This window comes from Mesoplodon mirus (assembly GCF_964341445.2).
Source record: "Mesoplodon mirus genome assembly, chromosome: 8".
NCBI lineage: Eukaryota > Metazoa > Chordata > Mammalia > Artiodactyla > Ziphiidae > Mesoplodon > Mesoplodon mirus.
In genome coordinates, this window is record NC_138984.1 from 16,920,388 (window position 1) to 16,945,626 (window position 25,239).

General features: G+C 41.9%; 1 protein-coding gene across 2 annotated transcripts in view; it reads left to right on the forward strand.

Moving 5' to 3' along the window:
- EPHA4 (EPH receptor A4) overlaps positions 1-25,239 on the forward strand; it is a gene marked incomplete at its 3' end in the record, with an annotated part of 146,724 nt that overhangs the window by 41,619 nt on the left and 79,866 nt on the right. For both annotated transcript variants that reach the window (XM_082631072.1, XM_082631073.1), the window contains exon 4: positions 22,844-22,999. In XM_082631072.1, coding sequence (XP_082487198.1) covers positions 22,844-22,999 — 156 coding nt within the window. The remainder of the gene's footprint in view (positions 1-22,843; positions 23,000-25,239) is intronic.

The following is a 25,239-nucleotide window of genomic DNA, read 5'->3' on the forward strand; positions in this document are numbered from 1 at the left end:
CTGGAATTAGGATGATTTGCTTTGCTATTTCACTGTGGTCACTCTTCCTTGTCTCGTCTGTGTATTTTTAACTCAATAAGTACATTCTCCTGTAAAGCTAATATATTTGCTCTCTCACCTAAGAGACCCTTATCAGACTTTTGCTGCGGGATTACAGGCCTCCATATCAGGAATCTTGCTGCATTTACACAAGGGTGAACCGGACAGGCAGAGCTCTGTGTTTTAAACAACAGATAAGGTTTGTGTTTCATCTGTGAGGAGAAAGAGGGAGAAATTGGGTTGGGGTGGGAGCTGGGAACTATGTCCAAACACCTGTAATCTGTGAAAGAATTTCTTTGTCTCTGCTCCTGAGCTTCTGGAATGGGGGGGATACTAAAAGAAGGAGTGTGCAGGGCACCTGCGAGAGCTCTGGAGTCAGATTGCCTCAGTCTATACCCTGTCCCATCCAGTACTTAACTATGCAAGTTACTTCATCTTTATTTTATGTGTTTCAATTTCCTCTTAGGTAAAATGGAAATAACAATAGTATCTTAACTCCTAGGGCTGTTGTGGGATAAGGATAAGCCATTAATATCTTTAGGACCGACCCATGCCAACTTTGCCTTGACTCCTCTGGAGGGATTTGACAAGTGGTCCTGAGGCAGCGTGGACCTCCAGGTTCCATGAGTGCGGAGGAGACCCAGGTGGGCCTCCCTTCCTGTGCTGGGGCCACCATGCTGGGCTGTTCACTTCTAGGTGGGGATGAAGGTGGAGGGTCAGGGCTGCACTTTGAACTGTGACCCCCTTCATCCTGTGGGGCTGAGTCCTTGTCCTAAATCTGGACACTATCAAGTTCTGTCCAGGGTGTCTTTCGAAGACACGTCTGTTCATTTCAGCTGCCTCTTCCCAGTGTCATAGAGGAGTGTTTCTCCTTTCCTGTTCCCTCCCTCTTAACATTTTTCATTGAGAGACTAGGCTGGTGGGCCTGTGAGTATGGACGTTAATCAGAGACATTTGTCATTGAAGAGTTGAACATGTTTGTTAATAAGAATCCTCTGAACCAAGAGAAGATAGGGACATGTTGAATTTACCCGATTTCTACACCATTTTTTTGTTCTCATGTTGTTCCAAGACAGATTAGTAGACTATGACTCTAATGCTTTTTCTCAGTTTAAATGTGTGTAGTGTGTATGTGTATGGTGGGTGTGGGTGTGTTTATGTGTATGTATGTGGTAGGTATGTGTGTGTGTGTCGTGGGTGTGAATTTTTCTTGACCCTGGATCCTATTATTGTTCCCTGAGCACACAAGGGAAAGACAAGCTTTTGAGGCATGCGTAGTTCTGGAATTACACTTCTTGGTTCAAATACTGACTCTGAAATTTATTACCAACAAGCAATCTAGCATTTCCTTAACTCTACATGCCTCAGTTTCCTTAATTTAAAATAGAGGTCATGTGTTTCCTTATTTATCAGGTCGTCTTAAGTATTTAGTAAGATTACCCATGTAAAGTGCTGAGCCGTACTCATTCAATAAATATTAGTTATAATTATTTTTAGAATGTGGAAAACCTCAATTTGACTGTCACTTTGGACATTTTTAACTAGGTGGAACCTTTGCCTGAACCTCCATTTTCTCATCTAGAAAATAAAATGGGGAAAACAGTATCTAATTCTGAGTTGTAAAGAGGATCATGCACTTCAGCATTTTGGGGACACAGAACCTAAAAGTACACGATAGGTTTCTTCTTCCTTCCCCACTCGTAGCCTCTTTCCTTGGCAATGTTTTTTCAGGGAATGTCAATTTCAGGAAGAAGCACTTCTGTAGTGAGGATATAGGTGCCACGTTTATGTTTCCTGTTGAGGACCTCAGGGCAGCGTGGTAAGCAGTGTATTCTGAGCTCTATGCCATGTACTTGGTGGGCAGTTTTCCATTATTTCTCACACAATGTTTTCCCAGTTTCACTGAGGAAGTCACAGCTGGGGGTTAAGTCTCACATCTTACTGTCGAGTGTCAGCTCCATCATTCAGGTCTGTCTGACTTCCGGTTGTGTGCCTAACCCCTGAGCCGTCCTACCCGCCCTGAGGGAACATGGTGGAGCCGGGAGCACGGGTATCCCCACCACCAGAACTAATGGAGCTAAATAGAGGACACATCCCTTTCTCACCTCCTTATCTTGTTTCACTGAAAGGTAATTTAGGGAGCATATGATAACTTGTTTACCTCCACAGTCCTAATATCCAGACCATGAGTCAGAAAATGAACCTTTTAACTTAATATATATGTCGTACACGGAGTCTAGCACCAATTTTCATCCACCTAAATGGTAAGTTTCACGCAGCATAATGGATGTCCTCTCTGTGTACACATTGTAGGGGACAAATGTCTTGCAGCTGCTTTGCCCTGAGGCCATTGTGAATGCCACGTTACTTGACAGATGGGTCTAGTTTACATCATCAATTTTTATCACATTCTTTTATGAAATAGAAATTTCTATCATGGGCATGTAATTTGCTGAGTATTGAAATTAGCGAGCTCTTTCAGAAGGCTGTAAAATTACATATTTGTATGAAATTTGCTCTATTTCTTCTCCCTCTTACACACTCATCCCAGGTGAATGAGACAACACATAGTACAGTCAGGGGAATTTAAAGAGTTATAAAGTCATAATCATTATTTGAAAATTTTTATTTTAAATCTGAATTGGGGGAACAAATACCTTAAATATGAGCATGTTCCTAGTAATTCATTGGCAATAGCCATTAAAATGTGATCAAATCAAATCTAGGTTTGGGATGCTAAGAAAGATCAGTTATGTGGCAACAGATTTAGGTTGTGTTTACTAATCTGAATGGACCCTTGAGATGTTGAAAGTATTGAGAAGTCCAAGTAGAAATTTCTTATATGTTGTATCTTTCTGGCTTAAGTCATTAAGATATATTTAAATTTTATGTAGACGGTTAAGCATTTGGGAAATTCTGAAGACCACTCTCTAGAACTATACTTCCTTATCTGTTTTAGTTTGCCTATTCATTTGACATAGGCTTCATTAGGAAATGACAATTGTACTTCCCAGGTAACATTCATCCTTAAGTAAAACTGGTTATAAGTCTATCTTCGGTGGGTCATGATGACTTACAGCTATATTAAGATTTAACATGGACTGACCATTGCCCTGCATTCTCATTCTCATTGTAGAAAAACACCTGCAAAGATAGGCAAATACCTGAGGAATGATCATTTCATTTACCACTTGCCTTATTGACTATCTGCACATGCTTATGCTTTCTCAAGTTTCATTTTCCTTTCTTCCATTCAGAAGCCTGGCATGAAAATGCACTCAGACAGAATCTGGTGGGTTTAATACTTAAACTCTTGGGGAGTTCTGGTGCTAAGGAGGGAGGGTAGTACCTGGCAGGAGGCACACAGGAGTGGCTAGAGCCTTTGCTCTGGAGCCATTCTCTCTGCATCTGACCTCCCATCCACCACTTAATAAATATTTTATTGCCTCTGCAAGTCAAGCACTGTTTGGGTGCCTTGGTTTTCTCAACTGAAGTATATCTTTTTGGAAGCATATTGATGATACTGAGGTTCTCAAATTCTAGGCGATAATGCAGTTTTAAAATAATGTAACAATTAGAATTTTATTTTATTTTATTTTATTTATTTACTTTTTTGGCAGTACGCGGGCCTCTCACTGCTGTGGCCTCTCCCATTGCGGAACACAGGCTCCGGATGCACAGGCTCAGTGGCCATGGCTTACGGGCCCAGCCACTCCACGGCATGTGGGATCCTCCCAGACCGGGGCACGAACCCGCGTCCCCTGCATCGGCAGGTGGACTCTCAACCACTGCGCCACCAGGGAAGCCCTAGAATTTTATTTTTATTATCACCTTCAATTTATGGCAAGGGATATTGGCTTTTGAGTTAAGAAATTAAGAAAATGATTGAACTTTCAGAAGATAAAACTCCTGAAAATGGAACATAGGTCTGTGAAGTGTGGGAGACCCTGCTAGAGTCATGTTCTGGAGTGGGTGTTTATTGGGTGTGTTGATTGGGTTTAAATCCCTGTAATAGTGAGCTTTGTTATAACAGTAACCTACTGTCCTTATATAATTTCTAGACTGGTCATTGCATAGGTTTGGTTAGCTCACTTTTTGACTTGTTGTGCTCTATAAACTGGACCAATCCTACAATTTAGCTGCTCCCACATCACTCCCCTGATACTGTTCTCAAAGAATACAGGCGTCTTTGACATTGACAACCTGTCTCTTCCTAGGCCTCTTCCTCCTTATTAATCACCTTGGCTGTTTGAAATTCTGATCTCCTTTAGCTTTTTTCATGCACTTTCCTGGTTCTTCCATAGTGAATGTAGCATTTGATCCGTAGCAGTGGACACTGACATCCTCAGGTGCCTTTCATGCACGGTGGGCATAACCGGCAATGCCTAGGTCAAGAGCAATTGGTGATGGTTAAATGTGATCACATATTTAAAGTGCGTGGCCTAGTGCCTGGTGGTGGCCAATAAATTCAAGTTCCCTTCTTGCTCTGTTCTGTTGTCTATCCTGCCTTTTTTCCAATTGTCTTTGAAAGATGGTATTTACAAGATTCCTTCCTGAACTTTTTCTGAATCTACAGCTTCTCCACTCCTGTGATTCTTGTGTTCTTTGCAGATATTTTCCAAATCTCTGTCTCTAATTGTGCTGACCTCCAGACCTGTATTTCCAATTGCTTCCTGAACATCTCAATTTAAAGGTCTTGAATTCAGTGACCACCTAGCTGACCTCATGCTCTTCCTTCCAAAATCAACTCCTCTTCTTCTAGTCCCTATTTTGGTTATGGTGTCTCTTCTCTCAGGTATTTGGTCTGGAAACCTTATGGCTAGTTTCAATTCCACTTTTTCTACATCCTGCAACATCTAATTAGAACTATTGGTTTGGTCTTGGGTAGAGCGTTCTTCCTTTCCTCCTTCAAGGGCAAGTTTGGAAGTAAAGTTAGCTGCTTGAAGTTAGGCCAAGCAATGGTTACTTGATTGATACTGACAGTTGAAGGTCACAGAGTCTGTGGGGCTGAGAATAGGGAAGGAATTATTGCAAAATGTCCCTGGTTAGCACTGTATGGACCAGGCCAAACCTTGCTGTATATGGAATAACCTGTCTTTCATAATCTCTATTTTTCAAATACATGCAGGTGCTACTATAGTTAATAAAATGCAAATGTATTTTAAAGAGTTATTGAAGGTGTAGTAACCTTTTGTCATTGTAGAATTTTTCAAATAATGCATACTGAAAGTGCAACTGTTGGGGGGTTTCATCAAATGTTATGATGTCATACGATGAAACATAGATTTCAAGGATTATTGACTTTCATTTGTTCAGAGTCACAAATGCATAGGAAAAAGAAAAATCAGAGATTACATGAGCTTTCAAAAATTAGATTTGGGGGAAGAGAAATCAGAATTGAAAATCTCAAAACACTTGACTAGGAAGTTTAGAACTCCCATCTGTTATAATCAAGATAGGTTTGTGTGTGTGTGTGTGTGTGTGTGTGTGTGTGTGTGTATGTGTGTCTAGGATAAGTCCTGTTTTCTGGGTTTAGCAATTGCTTGCTGGATAACAGGCAAATAAATATACGTGTAAATAAGCATGAAGATAAAGGAGTGCAGTGCGCACAAAGTAAATGTGAGGTCTGATTCCCCAACGTAGTAATGCTTCACAGAAGATGTGGTGGCTGGTTTTATTTAGGCTTGGAAGTGCCCACCGAAGAAAAACACACAACCTAAATGTTGTGAGTTATGTTTTATTCGGGGGCCTTACTGAGGACTATAGCCCAGCAGAGTGAGGAACTTCTGAAGAGGTAAGGAGGAGCCAGGATATATAGGAGTTTTTGTTGGAAAACAAAAAACAACAACAAAAAATACAACCACATAGTTGAACGTCAAAAGGTTACTGCTCATCACAAAAAACAGACACTTAAGTTATGATGTAGTGCTCCTCTGTGTATGGGAATATGCAAAAGTCTGGGCTCATTGAAACTATTCCTTAAATATATATATATCTTAACTATTTAGGGTTAGTATCCTGTTTTTCTCCATCCTGAACTCCCTACAGGGTACACTGTCATTGGGGGCTGATGGCTTGATGGTGGGCAACATTCCTTGTTTACTGAAATCGCAGGCAACATGTTTTTGTTCTGCAGAGGAGAGGTTAAGATTTTATTATTCGGAAGTGACTGAGAACCTGTGAACCAACCAAGTGAGAACAAATGCTACACGGTCTAGTTTGATTGAAATGTAGGATATCTGAGGAACAATTGGGGGTGGTTATGAGGCTTTTGAGTGTCTCTACTCTTCTGTTCAAATTTGATGGAATGGGGCCCCTTGAAAGATTTTAAACACAGGCATGACACAATCAGTGTGGACATTGTATTTTCTTTATTACACAAAAATGGGTATTTAAAAATTACGCTTAAATCCAGATAATGGCCAATGAAGAAAGTGAAAGCAGAAACTAGAGGAAGGGAGAGAGACAGAAAAACTGAGAAACTACAGGGGAAGTAGAAAGATCTTGGTCGAAGAGCTAGGTAGGGCATGGCTGGAGCTCTAGGTTGTGCTGGAGGTAACCTGCTTTTGTTTACTTGGGCTGGGAGTTTAGAATGCTATCCTTGCCTTGCCTTTGAAAGTTTACTTTGGTTGTTCTACCAGTATGCCCAGGTCTTTTCATGTTTTTTTATCCTTAAACCCTGAGAGGCTCCTTTCCTAGGGGCTAGTTAGCTGTAGTATTAACTTCGAGTGGCAATGCCAGCAGCATTAATACCATCCAGGACCAGTCTCCTAAGTGGGATATCTTTATAGCTGGAGCAGAAGAATGAAGTTCTGTTGGATGAGCCTGAAGAGCTGAAGAAAAGGAAATGTTTTCTTGATGTCCCTTCCTGTTCTCCACCTCTCTCTTTCCCTCAGATTCTTGCTCTGAATCATCATCTGTTTTCCACCTCACAGGGTGTTGGGGTTAATATCAACTCTGCAGTCTGTGACTCAAGGTTCAAACATCCTTGATCAGAAACTGCATCATTTCAAGTACGTTGAGGAAACGGGTTTCCTTTGTGGCCATAGGACCCTAGTAATCTTAGTATTCTCATATTCTCAAACCATGGGTCATGTTTTGTTATATTCTACCCTCTTTGATTTCTTTTTATTTAAAACTACATTTATAGGCACCCTAGCTGTGACGCTGCACTGTTTTGTTTAAAACATGCACCTGCTTTGTTAGTAAAGGAAACTTTGCCAAGAGAATTGTATGTAGGTGGGTGTGACTAACTCAGCAAAGAGACTTATCTCTCATCCTATCTGCCCGAGGTCCCAAGGCTGCCTTTGATATGACTTATTTCTTCCCTCACCAGCTCCACCCACTCCAACCTGTACTGCTCTTTCCTCCCCCAATTTTTCATATCTAAATAGTTGAGCTTTTCAAAACTAGTCAGCCCTCTGGATTTATTTTCCGTTGAGTGACCTGAACCATGGGCTTCCTACTCCTTTGAGTGCCAGGGGCTCACAAGCAGAGAGCACTCACATTTTGCCTCTCCACTTCCCCCACCCTTTAAGTATTACCAGCAAAACCTTCTTGCCTGCCTGCGTTGGGATTGTACTCTTTCTCCTTTGGCAACTTTCAGCACAGCCTGTAAAGTTGCAAGGCTGTTTGAAGGGAAATCTGAGTCCCAGTGGCCAAGAAACATAGGAACAGGAAAGGGAACCCAAAATGATCTTTGTAAAGCTTGGTTCACAGAGCCAGGGCTGGTCTGGTCATGTGTCCAGTCTTCTAGAGCTGGTCATCAAGGTTTAGATGCTACAGGCAATTCATCCGTCCATTTATCCAGCCTACCAATATATCATGAACAGCTACCAAGATGCTGTACACAGTGCTGGAGATTTCATCGCAAACAGGATAGGCACATTTACTACTGCTGCTGATCAGGAGATGCATTCTACAGGGGGAGATGGGCCGGGAACCTCTAAACACACAGTTCATTACTAAACGATATACTTGTGCCGAAGGCAGGGTTGAGGAGAGGGTCTGGAAGAGTGAGGCTTTCCTTGTGGCTGGTACCAGCATCCCAGGAGTCCCTTCTTTTCTTATAAGCTGAAGACGACTGTTTTGCACTGTAGGCTAAGAACTGAGCTATATGATCACAGGGACTATCAGGAAAAGAGGGTATGAATGGTACCAAATCTGAAAATTCTACTCTAATTTTTTCAGTTTTCTGGAAACCAGCTAGCTATCTGCGGTCTCCCAATTAGGTCAACGTCAGCTCTGTGTGGAAACAGGAAAGTAAAGACCCCACTTGAAAACCAACAGAGCCTGCCCACACCAACAGCAACCTAATGTCAACTCAAAAGCTAATGGCGGGGCTTCCCTGGTGGCACAGTGGTTGAGAGTCCGCCTGCCGATGCAGGGGACACGGGTTTGTGCCCCGGTCCAGGAAGATCCCACATGCTGTGAAGCAGTTGGGCCCGTGAGCTATGGCCGCTGAGCCTGTGCATCCGGAGCCTGTGCTCCGCGGCGGGAGAGGCCACAGCAGTGAGAGGCCCGCGTACCGCAAAAAAAAAAAGCTAATGGCTCTTCCTTCACTTCGGTTGCTGTTGACACATTCTTGTCAGTTGCACTCCTGGTTCCGGTTTGCATCGTGCTCAGGAATCCGGCCCTCAGGCGGGCTCCTTGTCAGTGGGTGTTGTCATGCAGCTGCCATCAAGGTGGGGCTGCTGTATGTAAGTGCTCGGAAACCTGGGCCTGGTTACCAGCCTCGTAGAGACGGTTGTGTTGGTGGGAGGTGTTCTGTCACCAGCCGTGGGAGTGTTGGCCCAGTCTGCTCAGGTACATCTAGACATGACTCATTTCAAAGGACACAGCCAAGGGGAAAACCAACATTTTCTCCTCGTGTCCCTTGTCTGGTATCTTAAGTCCACATCCAGGAATATTTTGTGACCTCACTGAAGAGCAAAGCGAGTCCTTTATGTCATTTACTTGGAACCCAAGCTCTGATCCCTGCTCCTCTATCCCCACCCTGGTCCAGGTCACCATCGTCTCTTCTTGGTCTCCCTCAACAGCCTCCTCACTGGTGACCCTGCTTCTACTGGTACACTTCCTACCACCCATCTTCCACCAGCACCCAAAGTGATCTTTTGAAAAATCTCTACCCTGCTGGTCTCTTGGAGCTCAGAGTTGGCTTTCCTCCTCAAGCCTTCCCTAGAGACATCTCTTCTTCTCTAATGGATGCACACCTCCTCAGGGGCCTTTGCAACTTCCTTTTTCTCCTGGAATGCTTTTCTCACATAAGTCTTCACATTTGCTGGCCCTTTCTTAGTTCAGAGCCCAGCTCATGGGTCACCTATAAAAGGCCTTCCCTAAGCATGGGCTCTAAGCCCTTTCCCCAGTCTCTTTCATGTTACCACTTGGCTCTCTTGTAATTATACCCGAGCCACTAGAGTGTGTGCTCTTCCAAAGCACAGACGCCCTCTCTGTCATCCCCTCCCTCTGCCAGGCATATGCAGCTGCTCAACTGTACATGTGGAGTGAGTGAGCCTTGATGCCATAGAGAAAAGACATTTGTTTTCTTCGTTCTCTTTTCTGATTTTAGTAAGTGGCAAAAGGAGCATAGGAACACTCAGAAATCTCTGCTAAGACAGGTAAGAGAAAGTTCAATAAAGAGTTTAAAGTTATGGGCTTCGCTGGTGGCGCAGTGGTTGAGAGTCCGCCTGCCGATGCAGGGGACGCGGGTTTGTGCCCTGGTCCAGGAAGATACCACATGCTGCGGAGCGGCTGGGCCCGTGAGCCATGGCCGCTGAGCCTGCACGTCTGGAGCCTGTGCTCCGCAACGGGAGAGGCCACAACAGTGAGAGGCCCAAAGAGTTTAAAGTTATGAATTTATGGGAGAGTGGGTTGTTTTGATAAGCCCGTAACTCAGACCCATGGCTGGTAAGTGGTCGAGCTCAGGTCCTGAGTTCTGTGGATGAGCCCACACCAGGCCTGGAAGGGAAGGTAAATGTACTGGAGTCATTTGCTGAATAGCCTTTGAACCAAACCATAAATGACTTTAATGTTTATTAAAACATGTTAGCTCTTTCAGAATCATTGAGTCTATCACATCCTGGGAGGAGTATAGACCAGAATTTTAGAAGTTTAAAAAGAGATTTTATAAATTATGTAGTCTGGTGTCCTGAGAGGAAACAGAGGCCCAGAGACCTTCAGTTGGTAAATATTGGGACTAGAACCCAGCTCTGGTCCCCACAGAGCCTGGCCTCTGGATTCACTTCCTGCACTTACACATATGCTAGGAATGAATTCTGACATACCAAGTGTAACCTTGACATAGCCTTGAGGAAAAAAGCTTCATTTTGTTCATGGAGATGATCATCCACCTGCCAAATTTTTTTAATGCTTTCTTTTTTTTCTCCTCCGGGAGGATGATTTATGACTTCATCCTTTTTTTTTTTTTACTTCTTCAAATCTGAACCTCATTCAAAATGATCCCACCTCAGGGCTAGGAAAAAGTTTTCTATTCTAATAAATAAAATACAGGTCTTCTCATGGTCTCAGCTTTCCAGGCACAAAACTGATCTACTTTTGACAGCTCTGTGGAAGGACTTTTAATGTTTTTCAACTGCTTTGTGATATACAGAAAGTAAGTGTAATTAGCAAAGAAATTAAACCATTTTCCAAAATCCAGGTTGGTTACAATCTTGTAAATAGAATCCTAAAGAACGTTTTCAATTTCCCATGCTGCTTATAATCATTTTTGAAGGTTAGTTCAGAAACTTGTTTTGGGCCAGTAAAGATATTTGTACATCTGAGATGAATTTAGGTTATGTTAGTGAAATTCACTTCTTTTGTGTTTGGCAATAAGCCTGATTTGTTCTCCTGCTGGCTTTAAGTGGCTCTCACTGTCACCCCATCTATATTTTACGAACAAGAGTTGTCCCACTCTCCCTTCATATGACCCAACACTGTGGGAACTTGTCAGTATCATGGTCTTGTTTTTGTTTTTATTAATATCAATTTTCATCGTGATTGCTTGTGTTTGATATCTGGGATGAGATACAAATGCACAGATTATGACTTGATATTTCCCCCTGGCATCCCTGTTTGTGATTTATAATTTATACCTGGAAAAGATTTACTGACCTAACTGATAATCTTTCCCAACAAAAGATAAACACCTGTATAAGTCATCAGTGTAAGTCAGATGCACTTGAAAGGGACAAAGAATTCACCTGCAAGCACTTTTGGCATCTTGCCCTTTCCCGTGAATTCAAACTGCTGACAGAGAAAGCTGATGCTGCCAAAGCACTTTCAGCAGGAGAGCCCCTGAGGGAGGGACCGGCCCCACCTGCCATACTGTAAGGACCATCCTAGAGCCCTGCCCTTGGTGCTTTTATTAGAGGAGATCTGGTGAAAGCAAAGAAATTGTCCTAGTGCTGTGGAGCTCAGATCTATGAATGTGCACCTCCCCAGCCTCCCTTTTGTCCAAGGGGTCCTGTAGAAAGCTCACAGGTAAGCCCTGACCAGTTGCTAGTCCATCCTTGTCAAGGTGGGTGCCCATGGGCTCTCAGTGTCATGTTGCATATTCCTGCTAGCTTTAAACTGATTTCTTGGGACCATGATCTGTCAGCCTGATGGGCTGAAAATGCGTTAGATAAAGGATCAAACCCACCCCACCCCTGAAGCTTGCAGGAGTGTAACTTGCAGGAGTCAGTGGGAGAGAGTGAGTTGGTACTCGCACTATTTTATATAATAGTGAAGTCATGAGTGATCTCAAATGTTTGGTCTGCTGGTTCTTGCTCTGATCTCTCAGATTGCCTCTATACAACACCAAACAGATGGTGCGCGTGCCCCATGAATTTCATTTGGTCTAGACTAGGACTCTTCAAGGAGCTCCTTGGGAATTTTTTTTTTTTTTTTTTTTTTGCAGTACGCGGGCCTCTCACTGTTGTGGCCTCTCCCGTTGCGGAGCACAGGCTCCAGACGTGCAGGCTCAGCAGCCATGGCTCACGGGCCCAGCCGCTCCGCGGCATGTGGGATCTTCCCGGACCGGGGCACGAACCCGCGTCCCCTGCATCGGCAGGCAGACTCTCAACCACTGCGCCACCAGGGAAGCCCCTACTTAGGAATTTTTTGTTGTTCTCCTCAGACGTGAGCAGTGTTGGAATAGTCAAACACATGTAATATTAAATGCTGGCAGATAGTTATATAAAATCACTAATCCACTAATGCAATACCAAAAACAAAACAAATGTTTAACCTGCTCATATCCGTTCAACATAAATCCCCTTTTCATCATGAGTACTCAGAATTTTAAAACTCTCTCCAAAAATTCTCAGTACGATAATATTCAAAAAGTAAACAGTGAAGGGGCCCATGTTCAAAACCTCAGCAGAGAATTGTAATGCATCCCTAATAACCTTAGCAGTGAGTCTTTTAAAGCTTCTTTTTCTTCTTCTGATCTCCTTGGGCCCCATCAACATAACAAAAAAGAAGAGGGGGGCACTGAGCAGTTATTACTGTCGTCATTTCAGCCACATAAATCGTGATCTGTGACAACTCAGGCTGTAAAGTCGTTTGGATGACAATGACCAGCGACACTGCCAGAGTTAATCAAATAGTTGTTTAACGTGTGTTTCTCTTGGTCTGGCCCTGGCTTCAGAATATATTTCATTCATTCCCAGTCTTTACAATGTTTACTTTTAAATGGAGAAACAGCAAGTGTAGGATGTACCTAGAGTTAATAAGAGAACATCCACCTGGGCTGTGATCGCCCTAAAAAGAGGGGCCTTGTCGAAATCAGCTGGTAAATACCCAGAGTGCCCACTTCCGTGATCTGTTCCTGGCTGGCAATCACTAACTCTTGTTTTATTTTCTTCTGGGTAGAATCAGCTTCCTGGCCAAACTCTTTTTCCTTCAGGAACATTCTACTCAGGGGTCACCTGTTCTTACAGATGCCATCTTTCTACTCCGTTCCTTCTATATGCAGACAGTCTTGGGACTTCCCTGGTGGTCCAGTGGTTAAAACTCCTTGCTTCCACTGCAGGGGCCGCAGGTTCCATCCCTGGTTGGGGAACTAAGATCCTGCATGCTTGCAAGGCGCGGCCAAAAAGAATAAGCAGATAGCCTTGGGTTAGGTACGTCAGAAAGGTCCCCATAGAAGCCTTCAGGTACCCCTGCCAGAGAGCGTCCTTAAGATGGGAGTGGGGGCAGCAGTCTACTCCCTTCCTGAAGGCAACATTTCCCAGATTTCTTAGGGCTTAGGATGTGCTCAATGAATACTTGCTATCATTGTTACTATAAAGACTTAACAAAAACATTATAATCACGCTTAATAAATGTTTGCTAAAACATGAACGTCCAAATGAATGAAAAGGTGTGCATACCTGCTAGTGGATGATCTCTTTACGTAATGATGCTGACCACATGGATTCAAGTATTAAATTCAGAGTGTGAGGAGTGGGAAAAAAATGTAGCTGTTTCCTTTATTCAGTGCTCTGACCTCTTATTTGAAATCAGTGGATGTGTAATGAACCACTAGTCTTTATGTACCCCAAAGATCAGAGGCCGAAGAAGGCGATAGCACAACTCATTGGAAAGTTGGTCCCTCTCTGAAATGTCAGGGGTAATCAAGTTCGGTGTTAGTGGCTTCAGAGTTGCATGCCATCACTGTGATTAATGTACTATCAGTGGTGAGGATGGAGCCTATATAGCTGCACTTATTATGTTCCCATATATTTTCAGTAATTTTTTTTTCTTTTTAAGATGTTGGAGGTAGGAGTTTATTTATTTATTTTTGCTGTGTTGGGTCTTCGTTTCTGTGCAAGGGCTTTCTCTAGTTATGGCAAGCGGGGGCCACTCTTCATCACAGTGGGCGGGCCTCTCACTATCGCGGCCTCTCTTGTTGCGGAGCACAGGTTCCAGACGTGCAGGCTCAGTAGTTGTGGCTCACGGGCCTAGTTGCTCCGCGGCATGTGGGATCCTCCCAGACCAGGGCTCGAACCCGTGTCCCCTGCATTAGCAGGCAGCTTCTCAACCACTGCGCCACCAGGGAAGCCCCTATTTTCGGTAATTTTATATTCAAGTTCAAGGCAGGGATTAGGTGTTTTTAAAAACATGATTAGGAAATTCCCTGGCAGTCCAGTGGTTAGGACTTGGCGCTTTCACTGCCAGGGTCCAGGTTCTTCAATCCCTGTTCGGGGAACTTAGATCCCACAAGCTGCATGGCACAGCCAAAAAAAAAAAAACAATAATAAAAAAAATTTTTTTTAAACCATGATTAAACACTTTGTATGTTTAGCTCATCTTAAAGTATTTGTTTTTCTTTATATTGTAGACATTTGTGATTTTTAACTTACATTTGTTTCCTTTCCTAATATAAACTTTTACATATTAGAAAAGCAGATAAACTTAAATTTTGTCAAAGCCTTAAAAACATTATTATAAATCATTCAATTAAGTTCTGCTCAACCTATGTAAATTTATATCTTCAATACGATCAATAAATTGAAAAAAAATCAATCATTAATCTCAAATTTTATCAAAGAAAGTCACGGTCATTGATATGTGAAATTTAGTATGAAATAAAAGGAAAAGAACCACAAAATTTGTAGAGCTCTGGGGATTAAATTGTTTCCTTGAAATAGTCTCATTGTTTTTCAAGGCAATATTGAAATCCATGATTTCTTTTTTTTAATATAGCAAATTTTCAGTTTCCTAAATGGGAGCATAAGAACAAGGGTTAGAGGTAAGAATAAAGAATCTTTATTTAACAAACTACATATTAAATATATATATATATATATATATATATATATATAGAGAGAGAGAGAGAGAGAGAGAGAGAGAGAGAGAGTGATTACAGTTTGTTGTGCTGCCTTCTATTTTAAAATTGTTACCCCCTATAAAATTGAAGTAACTTATTTGTTTCTAGCAATGCTCTATTCTGATTTATTATAAATTCACGTTAACTCCCATCTTAGAGAAAATTGTAAAGATCAAACTAAGTTAAAGTTTCTAGCCTCACTGTGGTCAATTCTCGTAGCAACCTCTGGGCTTTAGATCAGAATAGATTCTGTCTCTTTCAAAAATACTGAAGCCCTTTATTTGTCCTATCTGTCAAGTCACTTACATCTAAATTTGGAAACCTAATTGCCTTTGTTGGAGCTCTTAAAACTTCCCCCATGAGAGAGAATCCCAAACTGATGTAGCCAGAGATTGGAGCTAGCAACCTACATTCAGGTCAGTACCTTTACATATATATAGAGGAAGGCTTTTTTAAAGCAGTTTCTGGCAATGGAATTATGCCTTATTAATATGCTGAATCTACTAATTCATTTTCTTCTTTTCCATGTTTAGTTGAACTTTGTCTTTGTAATTTCTTCTGTTCATGTTGACTCCCTCCAAGTTTACCAAAGAGAAATAGCTCCTCAAATAATTAGACTGTGTGTTTTTGAGACAAGCAGGGAAAAATAATAAGGTATTTCTCCATTGCATTCTTTTTACTTGTGTTTAATAATTTTTATGGAGTTAATTTAAATTTAGCAGGCTTTATGTGAACTTGCTTCTAGAGGATGTACTGTATCTTATGTGAAAACTGTCTGCATCTGACATTTTAGAATTACCTACCTATTTATGGAATTATACTGCATTCTGTTCTTGAAAGAGCAAGTCAGTTTTCGGTGTAGATTTTTTTCTGTCATTTTCTTCCCCTTTGTCTATTTTTTATGGAAGCTAGTTCCAAGATAAGAGTGGAAACAATGGAAGGAGCTGGAGGGTAGAGAATAGGTTGGAACAGTGGTTTGCTGAAGGAGATGGTCTGCATCATAAACTATTGATGGAAAACAGAAACCTCAAAACCCAACCCAATAATTTACTTAATTAAAAAAATGTTCTTACATATTTTTAAGATAAAAATAAAACTTTACCTGAAACCTATCTTGTGTATGATCACTAAATAAGTTGCCGATGCTATGAGACAGAATTCAATCCAGGGTTTTTCACATCATGTTAACAAAGGAAATAAAACAATGAACACGTTATCTCATAGTGTTTTTGAAATTATATCCAGTTCTGTTCAAAAACAAAACAAAAACTTGAGTTTTATTTATTATTTTTTTTAAATATATGGATTATCTGCACCTTTGCAGCACTGTGGTAATAATATGTTACCCTTTTAGTGAGTAGTTAATACAGACCGGACACTGTGTTTCACTGCGTAGGTATTGTCTCACCTAATAAGTACATCAACCCCCAAGTCAGGCTACATCACTTTATTACCATTGCTGCAAAAGAGTAAACTTTCCACCAACCATCTTACCGGAAAACTAATTTGACTCAGTACTATAATATGTACATTCACTTTAAATTGGCTTTCAGGGAAGGGTTTTTAAAGGCAACATTTGGGGTGACTGCTGCAGGATATATGACTTTCTTCTGACTGATTAGTGATGAGGTAACAGGGTGGTGTTCCAGGAATCTTAATCATCAACTTTCTGATTCCAACCAGTCTGGGGTCTCATTGTAGTTACTATTTACCACCTGGGTGGGGGTCATAGTTCCTACAGAACTCAGAGATGTCTATCCGATTGTCATGTATAGCCCTTGAGGAGGAACTAGGGCTCTGTTTTATCTCTGAACTATTGTTCAAGCTATCTTGCTTAACTGCTTTTCCTTTGTTTCTGCATTCCATCACTTCTCTGATTAGTAACTGCTTGGAACTCAGGGATACACTGCAGGGTAACAGAGATCAAGGAACCTTAGATTCCACACTTGATCCTGGCATGCTCTAGAAGGAATTGTGGGCAAGTCATTCATCTTGAAAATGAGTGTGTTGGACTAGATTTAATATTGGCAAAGTATGACCCCCAGGCCTGACATCTGTTTTTTATGGTCTGAGAGCTAAGAATGATTTTTATAGATGACATTTGCAATCAATTTGATAATAAGGCACACTTTTTTTGAACTCCAATTGAGTGAAATATTATCCCTCCAGATAGGAATTCCATTCTTCTCATTAATAAATAGCACTTAATTGTTACTATTATATTCTGAATTTCATCAATAAAAAATTTGTAGAAATTTCTTAGAATTTTATCTTGTTATGTAATTACCTTCTTAATATCCTTGGTCTTCCTCTTGGCCTGCAAAGCCTAAATTTTTTACTATCTAGTGCTTTACAGAAATGTTTGCTCGCCCTTGAATTAGATGATCTCTAAGGTTCCTTAAAAAACTCAATTTCCATTTTTTTTTTTTCCAACACATATCAGGAAAACCAGTCGTGGAATGCAGGTGACTGGCACAGTGTGGCTTTGCCAGTGTTTTGCTATTTATGAATGGAATAGTCGACGGTCCCAAAGCAGAGCCCTGTTTCCCTATAACAATTGTCCATCTTTACCCTGTAGATTTCAAAAAGCATGAGGAGGTCTTTAAGCCTGATTTATAGGTTAAGCTACACTGCCTGGGTTAGAAAACCAACCCTGCCTTGGGCAGATCGTTAACCTTTCTGCCTCAGTTTTCCCATCTGTACTATGGGGGATTTGTTGATGTTCACAACTTCCCCAAAGATGGCTGGGGATTGCACATTTCTGCAAAAACCTGAAAGCAGAAACCTTCTTTAGAGACCTCATTTTATTTTTTATTTTAATTTTCTTATACATTTAATTTTTTTTTAATTAAAAAAAATTTTTTTTTGGCCTCACCATGCATCATGCGGGATCTTAGTTCCCTGAGCAGGGATCAAACCTGTGTCCCTTGCATTGGGAGCACAGAGTCTTAACCACTGGACCGCCAGGGAAGCCCCAAGAAATTCTCTTTGACAGATTGTTTTCCCCTTAGGAAAACCTCTTATGTTATTCATATAATATACAGTCTAGCAAGTGAACAGTTAATCAAAAACTAATTTGATAATGGCCATTACGTAACTGATATTTCTAAAATAAATTCCTAAGCATACTGAAAATACTGTATATCCAGTACACCAAAGGCAGAGTTCCCCATAGTACCCGTCTGGAAGTGTGTGCCCAGTATCCTACCCACATGATGAGGGTAGAGAGACCCACAGGCCTCCGAGAGCCAAATGTTCCCCCTGGACCAGTTTGCATAAATGGCTCAGATTGCCCCAAGGGAGCCACTGTTGGAATTTCATCTTTAACCTTCTGGAGACTCCAAATTAAAATGCAAATTTGTTACCAAGGAAGGTAATTTTTAACACATTAATGTTTATTTGTTAGTACTTTAGCACAAATTAGGTTTTCTCAAATTAGCCAGCTGCCTGAGAGCAGTGCTTAAATAGAAGTGAATCAGCCTCCCAGAGGTGGGCTCAGGGTAAATTTGAGCAAAGGTCCATCCCCCATCACTGTCAGCACCCAGCATTTGCAAGAGTGCCTGTGTGTGGTCACACATGAACACACACACACACGCGCGTGTGCGCGACTTAAGAGTCCAGACTTTAGCATAGCATTGTTCAATAGAAATACAGTGCAAGTCACACAGATGATTTTAAGATTTTTAGTAGCCACATTAAAAAATGTAAAGTTTCAAAGGTGAAATTAAATTTAATGGTATTTTATTTAACTCAGTATATCCAAAATGTTGCTTCAATATGTAATCAATATAAAAATTATTAATAATATAGTTCTCCTTTTTGAGTACTAAGTCTTTGAAATCTCCTGTGTATTTCACATTTACAGTTTGTCTCAATTCTGACCACTCCCGTTTCAAGCGCTCAGGGCCCACTTGTGGCCAGTAGTTGCTCTGGACAGCGTAGACCTGGAAAGTGGGTCACAGACATGTGGTTGACCGAGGCAGCAACCTGGTGGGCTGGAGGGACAAATGGAAGTTGGGACCACCCGTACTTCCCCACCACTCATTTATATCAGTGTCACATTTTGCTAGAAGTCAGTCTTAATGCTGACTCCACCACTTAGCTGTGTGACCTTGGGCAAGTTACTTAAAACCCTCAGTTTTTTCATTTGCATGTAAACACCATAAATGCTCAATGAATATTTGATGTATCATCACAACTGATATTATTAGTAGCTATTTTTACAAACTAAATTAGTTTAAACGTGAACTATAAAGGCAGTCAGGTGCGATCAATCTTTCTGTATTTTCTAAAAAGGAGAAAAATGACCAAACATCTATATATATAATATCTCTTAAGAGTAGGTTTCACTAGTTCCTGAAATTGGGCATTACACCTCATGCAAATCATCTATACATCTATAAATCCTGAAGATACTACCTTGCCTTAAGAACCATTTTGTTTTTGTTTTTAACCAAAAGTAGTTATATTTAAATATTCCACAAAGAAACTTCTACAGAAGACTATCCTAAAATACAACCTCATTATAGTAGTGGGTGAGCCAATGAAACAAAGTTTTTCTTTCTCTTCTTTGTCCTCATTTATCTTCTTTTTTTGTGCGTGTGGTACGCGGGCCTCTCACTCTTGTGGCCTCTCCCGTTGCAGAGCACAGGCTCCGGACGCGCAGCTCAGCGGCCATGGCTCACGGGCCCAGCCGCTCCGCGGCATGTGGGATCTTCCCGGACCGGGGCACGAACCCGTGTCCCCTGCATCGGCAGGCGGACTCTCAACCACTGCGCCACCAGGGAAGCCCCTATCTTCTTCTATTTAAATTCAGCAGAAAGAACTAATTAAGGCAAAGCTAAAGGAAAAGAATTCAGAGTTTTGCATGGCACATGTGAATTAATCTTCCCACAATGGCATATTTGATAGGTCAAGTAAGGCACTCTTTCTCTGTACCCCATCTCGTGAACCCTCACCAGCAGCAGGGCAGAAGGAAGTCATGTCTTGGGTGTGCAGTTTGGCTCTCTCCAAACTTGCTTACCGAGTCACTGTCATTCAAAACTACAGTGTAATGGTTTTCACCCAAAAGAAGGATGGAAAATCGTAACACGTGTCAGTGCTTGCTATACACGTTTCATGGGGGGTTTGTTTAGAATGAAAGATGTAGTGAAGATTTTAAGATGCAGATAAATGGTGATTAAATATGGGATGTACTTACACATTCATGCACCAAACGCTGCAAGGCTGTGAACCACTCAGAGCAAAGAAATGTACTTAGCCATCAATTTAGAAGGTCATTTTACATGTAGGCAGCAAAATGGCTGTGTGCATGAAAAACCACTACTGTATTTTGAGAGATCCTTCCTAAGAATCCTGAAATATTAATAACATGGTCTTAATGTAGTTGAAGACACAAGAATGTGTGAAGGGTAGAGAGGGTTGCTGAGAAGAGCACAATGACAATGTTGTATTTTCTGCTTGCGCTTGTAAAAGCAAGAGGAAAAGAGAGTAAAAATAGTGTGTTTAAAGAGCCGCAGCCTTCAATTTCCCAAATAGATATAAAACTCTGTATTCTTCAAATGAATTCACAAATACTTACTCTTGGTAACATTAATATACTAGCTTCAAGGAAACAGAAAAGAAGTATAAAATTGAAAATTCACTTTTCCCTTAAATAAACATGTATATACACAACTAATTTTTGAACTTTAGGAAATTCAAGATATCCTTCAATTTGATTTTTGTGAACTAGGAATCCAATTCTTTAACTGGAAGTAGTCTGATTGGAATAGAAGTGGAGGAAATAGCGATGCTTTTTTTTTTTTCTTAACAAGTTTTTGAATGTGTTCTGTTTTCACATGGCAATGAATCAGTCATAGGCCAATTTTGTTGTCAATCTCCCACTCCCACTGTGAGTTTTTACATTTTGATGCCTGATTAAACGAAGGTGCGCAAGGATTAGGCAGGAACGGGCAAAGTTCTCCTCCAACATCCAGCTGTGAAAAAATAAAAGCAATTTATCCCTTGTTGGCCGTCCCAGCCCCGAGCGACCAGGTTTCCACAAGTTGCCTTTGTGGGCTGTGACTGACTGAGTGAGACACGAGACCCAGTGGGTTTGTGTCAAGTTCAAGGACTCATTGTGTTTGAAGTGGGAAGAACGGGTTTGACCCTCAGTGCTTCTTCCTGCCAAAGCCACAGTTTTTGATTTTAATCGAAACCCTAGGGCCATCTTAAGCGTGACCAAGAAGCACCTTGCATGTTGAACCTTAGCTAATGATATGATGTGTATAAACTTGAGACACATAAATCTCAGTCATAGTCATTGGAGCAACTGTTTTTCTAAGATGCTCCGGTCCAGTGACAGACGAAAGCAAATAAGGGAGAGATTGATCTCCGAGCGCTTTTATTGTTGGTGCTCCACACGCCATAAAGTTTTGGCTCGTTAAAGGAAATTCTGTAAGCAACTCTAGTTAATAATGGTGAAGTAACTGCGTGCTTTTCTGGAGCTTCTGCTGAACTCCGTTTCCGCCTGCCGTTACCAGAGCATGATTAAGAAAATACCAACAGGATGTGCTGGACGGGGGAACAGACTTCAACTTAAAGCCGTACGGATGCTTGATGGATGAGTAACGAGACAGGGAACGTGGCCACCTCTCCTCAGAGAATCACATAGTTCTGTGGATCTCTTTTTATCTACTGGTTTGAGTAAACTCTGCTGATTGCTGGCGCGGTTGGTCTCTTGCGGTGGTCATGCTGATGGAAAAGGCCCTTCTCCCAGTTGATATTTTTGATAGTTTAGAAATACCCAAAGTGTGTGATAAATGGAGAAAATTGAGAGTGAATCATACTGGAAAGATTGTGGGTAACTGTAACATTTTTATGGTACCTCTGGTCTTGTAAAATAACTTTATTTTTAATGGCCTTGTCACTGTGGGTTTAATATGGATGGTGTCAGTCAATTTTTATTTGAGGTTGAGACAGATTTGGGAGGTGATCTTGAAGGGCATAGGGGAGAAAAAAAAGAGAGAGAAAGACGCTATTAGTTATTATTTATGGTGAGATTTCCCAGAATTATTGAGTCTTTCCACATTAGTCAAAGCAGTCCTTGGTGTCAGTGCGATGTTTGTAAAGATGAGGTCATGGAAAGCGTGTCAGGTGCATAAGGAACTGTATGGCCCATGTTCTCTCCACCAGCCGCTTGGGCTGTGTGTGCAGAGGGAGGGCGGTGTTGGAAAAATGGAGGAAGAGGGAAACATGAGGGTTTTATGAATTTGAAAATGAACGCAAAATATCTGCCAATCTTAGAAAAAAAATCTGAACATATTATATTCCAGAATCTACTGTGGGTAGTTTTATATTACTTTCCCCTGAAATCATGATCCACGTCTTACCAACTCTTTTCTTTTATGCTTGGTTGCTTCTGTTGGTCTTTCACTTTGGTTCTCTCTGTAGCTGAGCATAATTAGGAAATAATCACCTACCAATTTTTTGTTGGCGCTGGGGTACACTTCCAACTATTTGGTTCAAAACCATGCTGTCAGATTCCATAGCATGGGGCCAAGAGTACAGGCTTTGGGGGCTGAACACTTGCAGTCAAAGCTGGTCCCTGACATTTACCAGATGCATGGTCTGGTGCCGACAGTTTACCGCTCAAAGCTGGTATTCCTCATTTCCAAGGTAAGACTAGCAACAGTGCCTTTGGAAAAGGGGCGCCATAAGAATCAAACGGCATCATGCATATAAGCATGTAGGAAGCTCTGGGTAAACTTCAGCCGTGCTTTTATTGACACAACCGGTTTTAGGAAAATTTTTTCCACAGGGCTTTGCCACCTGACCGTAATGTTAATGGCTCTTAAAGAGTGACTGTTATCAACAAATGTTTTGGGTTGTTTTACCTGCATCTCAAGCCAGATGCTCACTAGTGATTAGCAAAAATGTCTCCTTTCTTCTGAATCAAGGAGGTAACGTTTCGCTTTGCTATGTTATCAGGGGTTTATGTTGATTATTTTTTTTTCTGCTTTCCTTTAGCTTGCAAAATTGGATATTACAAGGCCCTGTCCATGGATGCCAGCTGTGCCAAGTGTCCACCACACAGCTATTCTGTCTGGGAAGGAGCCACATCGTGCACCTGTGACCGAGGCTTTTTCAGAGCCGACAACGATGCTGCCTCCATGCCCTGCACCCGTAAGTTGTATGCTCATCTCCCGTTTCTTTGATGCCAACAGCTTTCATTTCCACCTAGCAGGGCACTGCTAGGCCTTCTCCCAGGATAGCCATGCAGGGGGCAAATGAAATGAAACATGCATCTTTTCTCAGTCAGAGCAGGGGCAATCCTCAGGAAAAGAAAGGCTCTTTCTCACTGAGTTTGTCGCCTTCAAAATGCACAGCTGCCAGCAGACGACTTGGTGGAGCAGAGATTGAACATTCAGGGGTTGTCTGACACAGCGTAATTAGAGCTGAGACTGGAATTTATAAACGGCTTTACCGTTTCATCTAGGACTCTTGGGGAAGCGTGACAGCTGCAAGGGGAACAGGTATAGGATGGGATCACATGTGGGCAAGTGGTTTCAGTTCTGTGCACGGATGTCATAGCTTGCAATGTCGTTACCCTTCTTCCTTCTTTCCTCATAGTTTTGTGCTCATAACATTTAGACCTGGATCCTAATACATGCTTGTTTAATGATAAACACTGAACACATGCTGGGTTAAGGAATGGATGGGGTTGGCACCGCGGTATGCAGGGAAATAGAGGACTCCTTTCTCACACTTTATATGGACAGTGTTTCTGGGGGTTGACATTCCTTTCATGCATACTCTGGGATTCATACACCCTGCAATGGCTATGACCTTGACCAGAGAAGGGAGTGGTGGGCCCGGGTATTCCACCCCTGTGTTCTCATTGACTGAGCCTGTGTTTGGAGGTTCAGAGCTGAGTGGCCAGGCACAAGAGCTTTCCGCAGGTTTTGGCTTTGTTTCCCAGCCCACCATTTGGTACCCAAATGACTATTTAGCCTTTTAAGTCTCAGTCTCCTCATCTGTAGAATGGACTAATAATAGTACCTCCCTCATGGTTGTTGCTACTCAGTACCCTCATGTTATTTACATACTATGTAAAATGCATAAAATCATGCTACTTGACAGATGTTAGCTTTTACTGTCATTAGGACTTTCATTATTTTGTTCCTTAACTACCGTACATTCCATCTTGGCTGGCCTGTAAACATCACCACAAAGAGCAGTTTTGTTTCTGGTTTGGAGTCAGTTAGGTCAGCTGGGGGGCCATTGTCTAGCCCAGTCAAGGACCACCTTTAATAGGAGTGAGCGGAGAAACTTCAGGGCCATCCCAAATTTGTACTGAAATTGCTGTACCCTCCGGAGTTCATTTCATAACCAGAGAGGATAATAATTATTGTCATAATAACTACAACAACCATTTTATCATTATACCCAGGTAGTGCATTAGGCACTTTTGATTAACTTTATCATAGGGCTCATGTGATAACAATCTACGAGATAGACATTCTCTTTTTTTTTTTTTTTTTGCGGTACGTGGGCCTCTCACTGTTGCGGCCTCTCCCGTTGCAGAGCACAGGCTCCGGATGCGCAGGCTCAGCAGCCATGGCTCATGGGCCCAGCCGCTCCGCGGCATGTGGGATCTTCCCGGACCGGGGCATGAATCCGTGTCTCCTGCATCGGCAGGCGGACTCTCAACCACTGAGCCACCAGGGAAGCCCAGACATTATCTTTATTTTAGAGATGAGGTAACTGCCAGCTCAGAGATGTTAGGGGTCGTGACCAGGACTCCACCCCAGCTTGGTGATGGTGCCGCAACACCAGAAGTTTCTATTTATTGGGAGGCAGTCTTGCCCTCTTCCTTAGCTCATGCACAAATTTCCAGAGGGAAGGAGTATATTAGGGCCAGGCTTAGTTGTAAACATAACTGGACAAAGATTTCCTCATCTTCTTTTTCTGTTCCTTCCATAGACTAGGTACTTTCTCTGGATGCCACATATATTTGATATGCTCAAGTCCCAGCCTGTTTCTTTTCCAATCTAAATATTCTTCTCTTATGTTCCATTGTGTGCAATTAGCTTCATAATAAACTCTCCTCCTCTGTCCACACCCACTACCAACATTTCTCCAGTTGTGATTTTAGGGCATAATAGCAAGCTCAAAGGGAAATATAGTGGGAGGACAGTGTGATAATTGCCTTCAATTTGCATCATGCAGTCCAACACCTACTTTCCACACAGATAAGTCTTCTCTAGGCTGGGGCTTGATTGTGAACCTCATAAAATTCACCTCTGATGGCAAGACAACCTGGCTTTTTCTCCCAGGTATTTTCAGTCTTATGATTCTGATCTGTTATCTAGCATTCTAGGGGGCCATGGGCCAATCACTTAATTCTTGCAGCTTGCTATGCG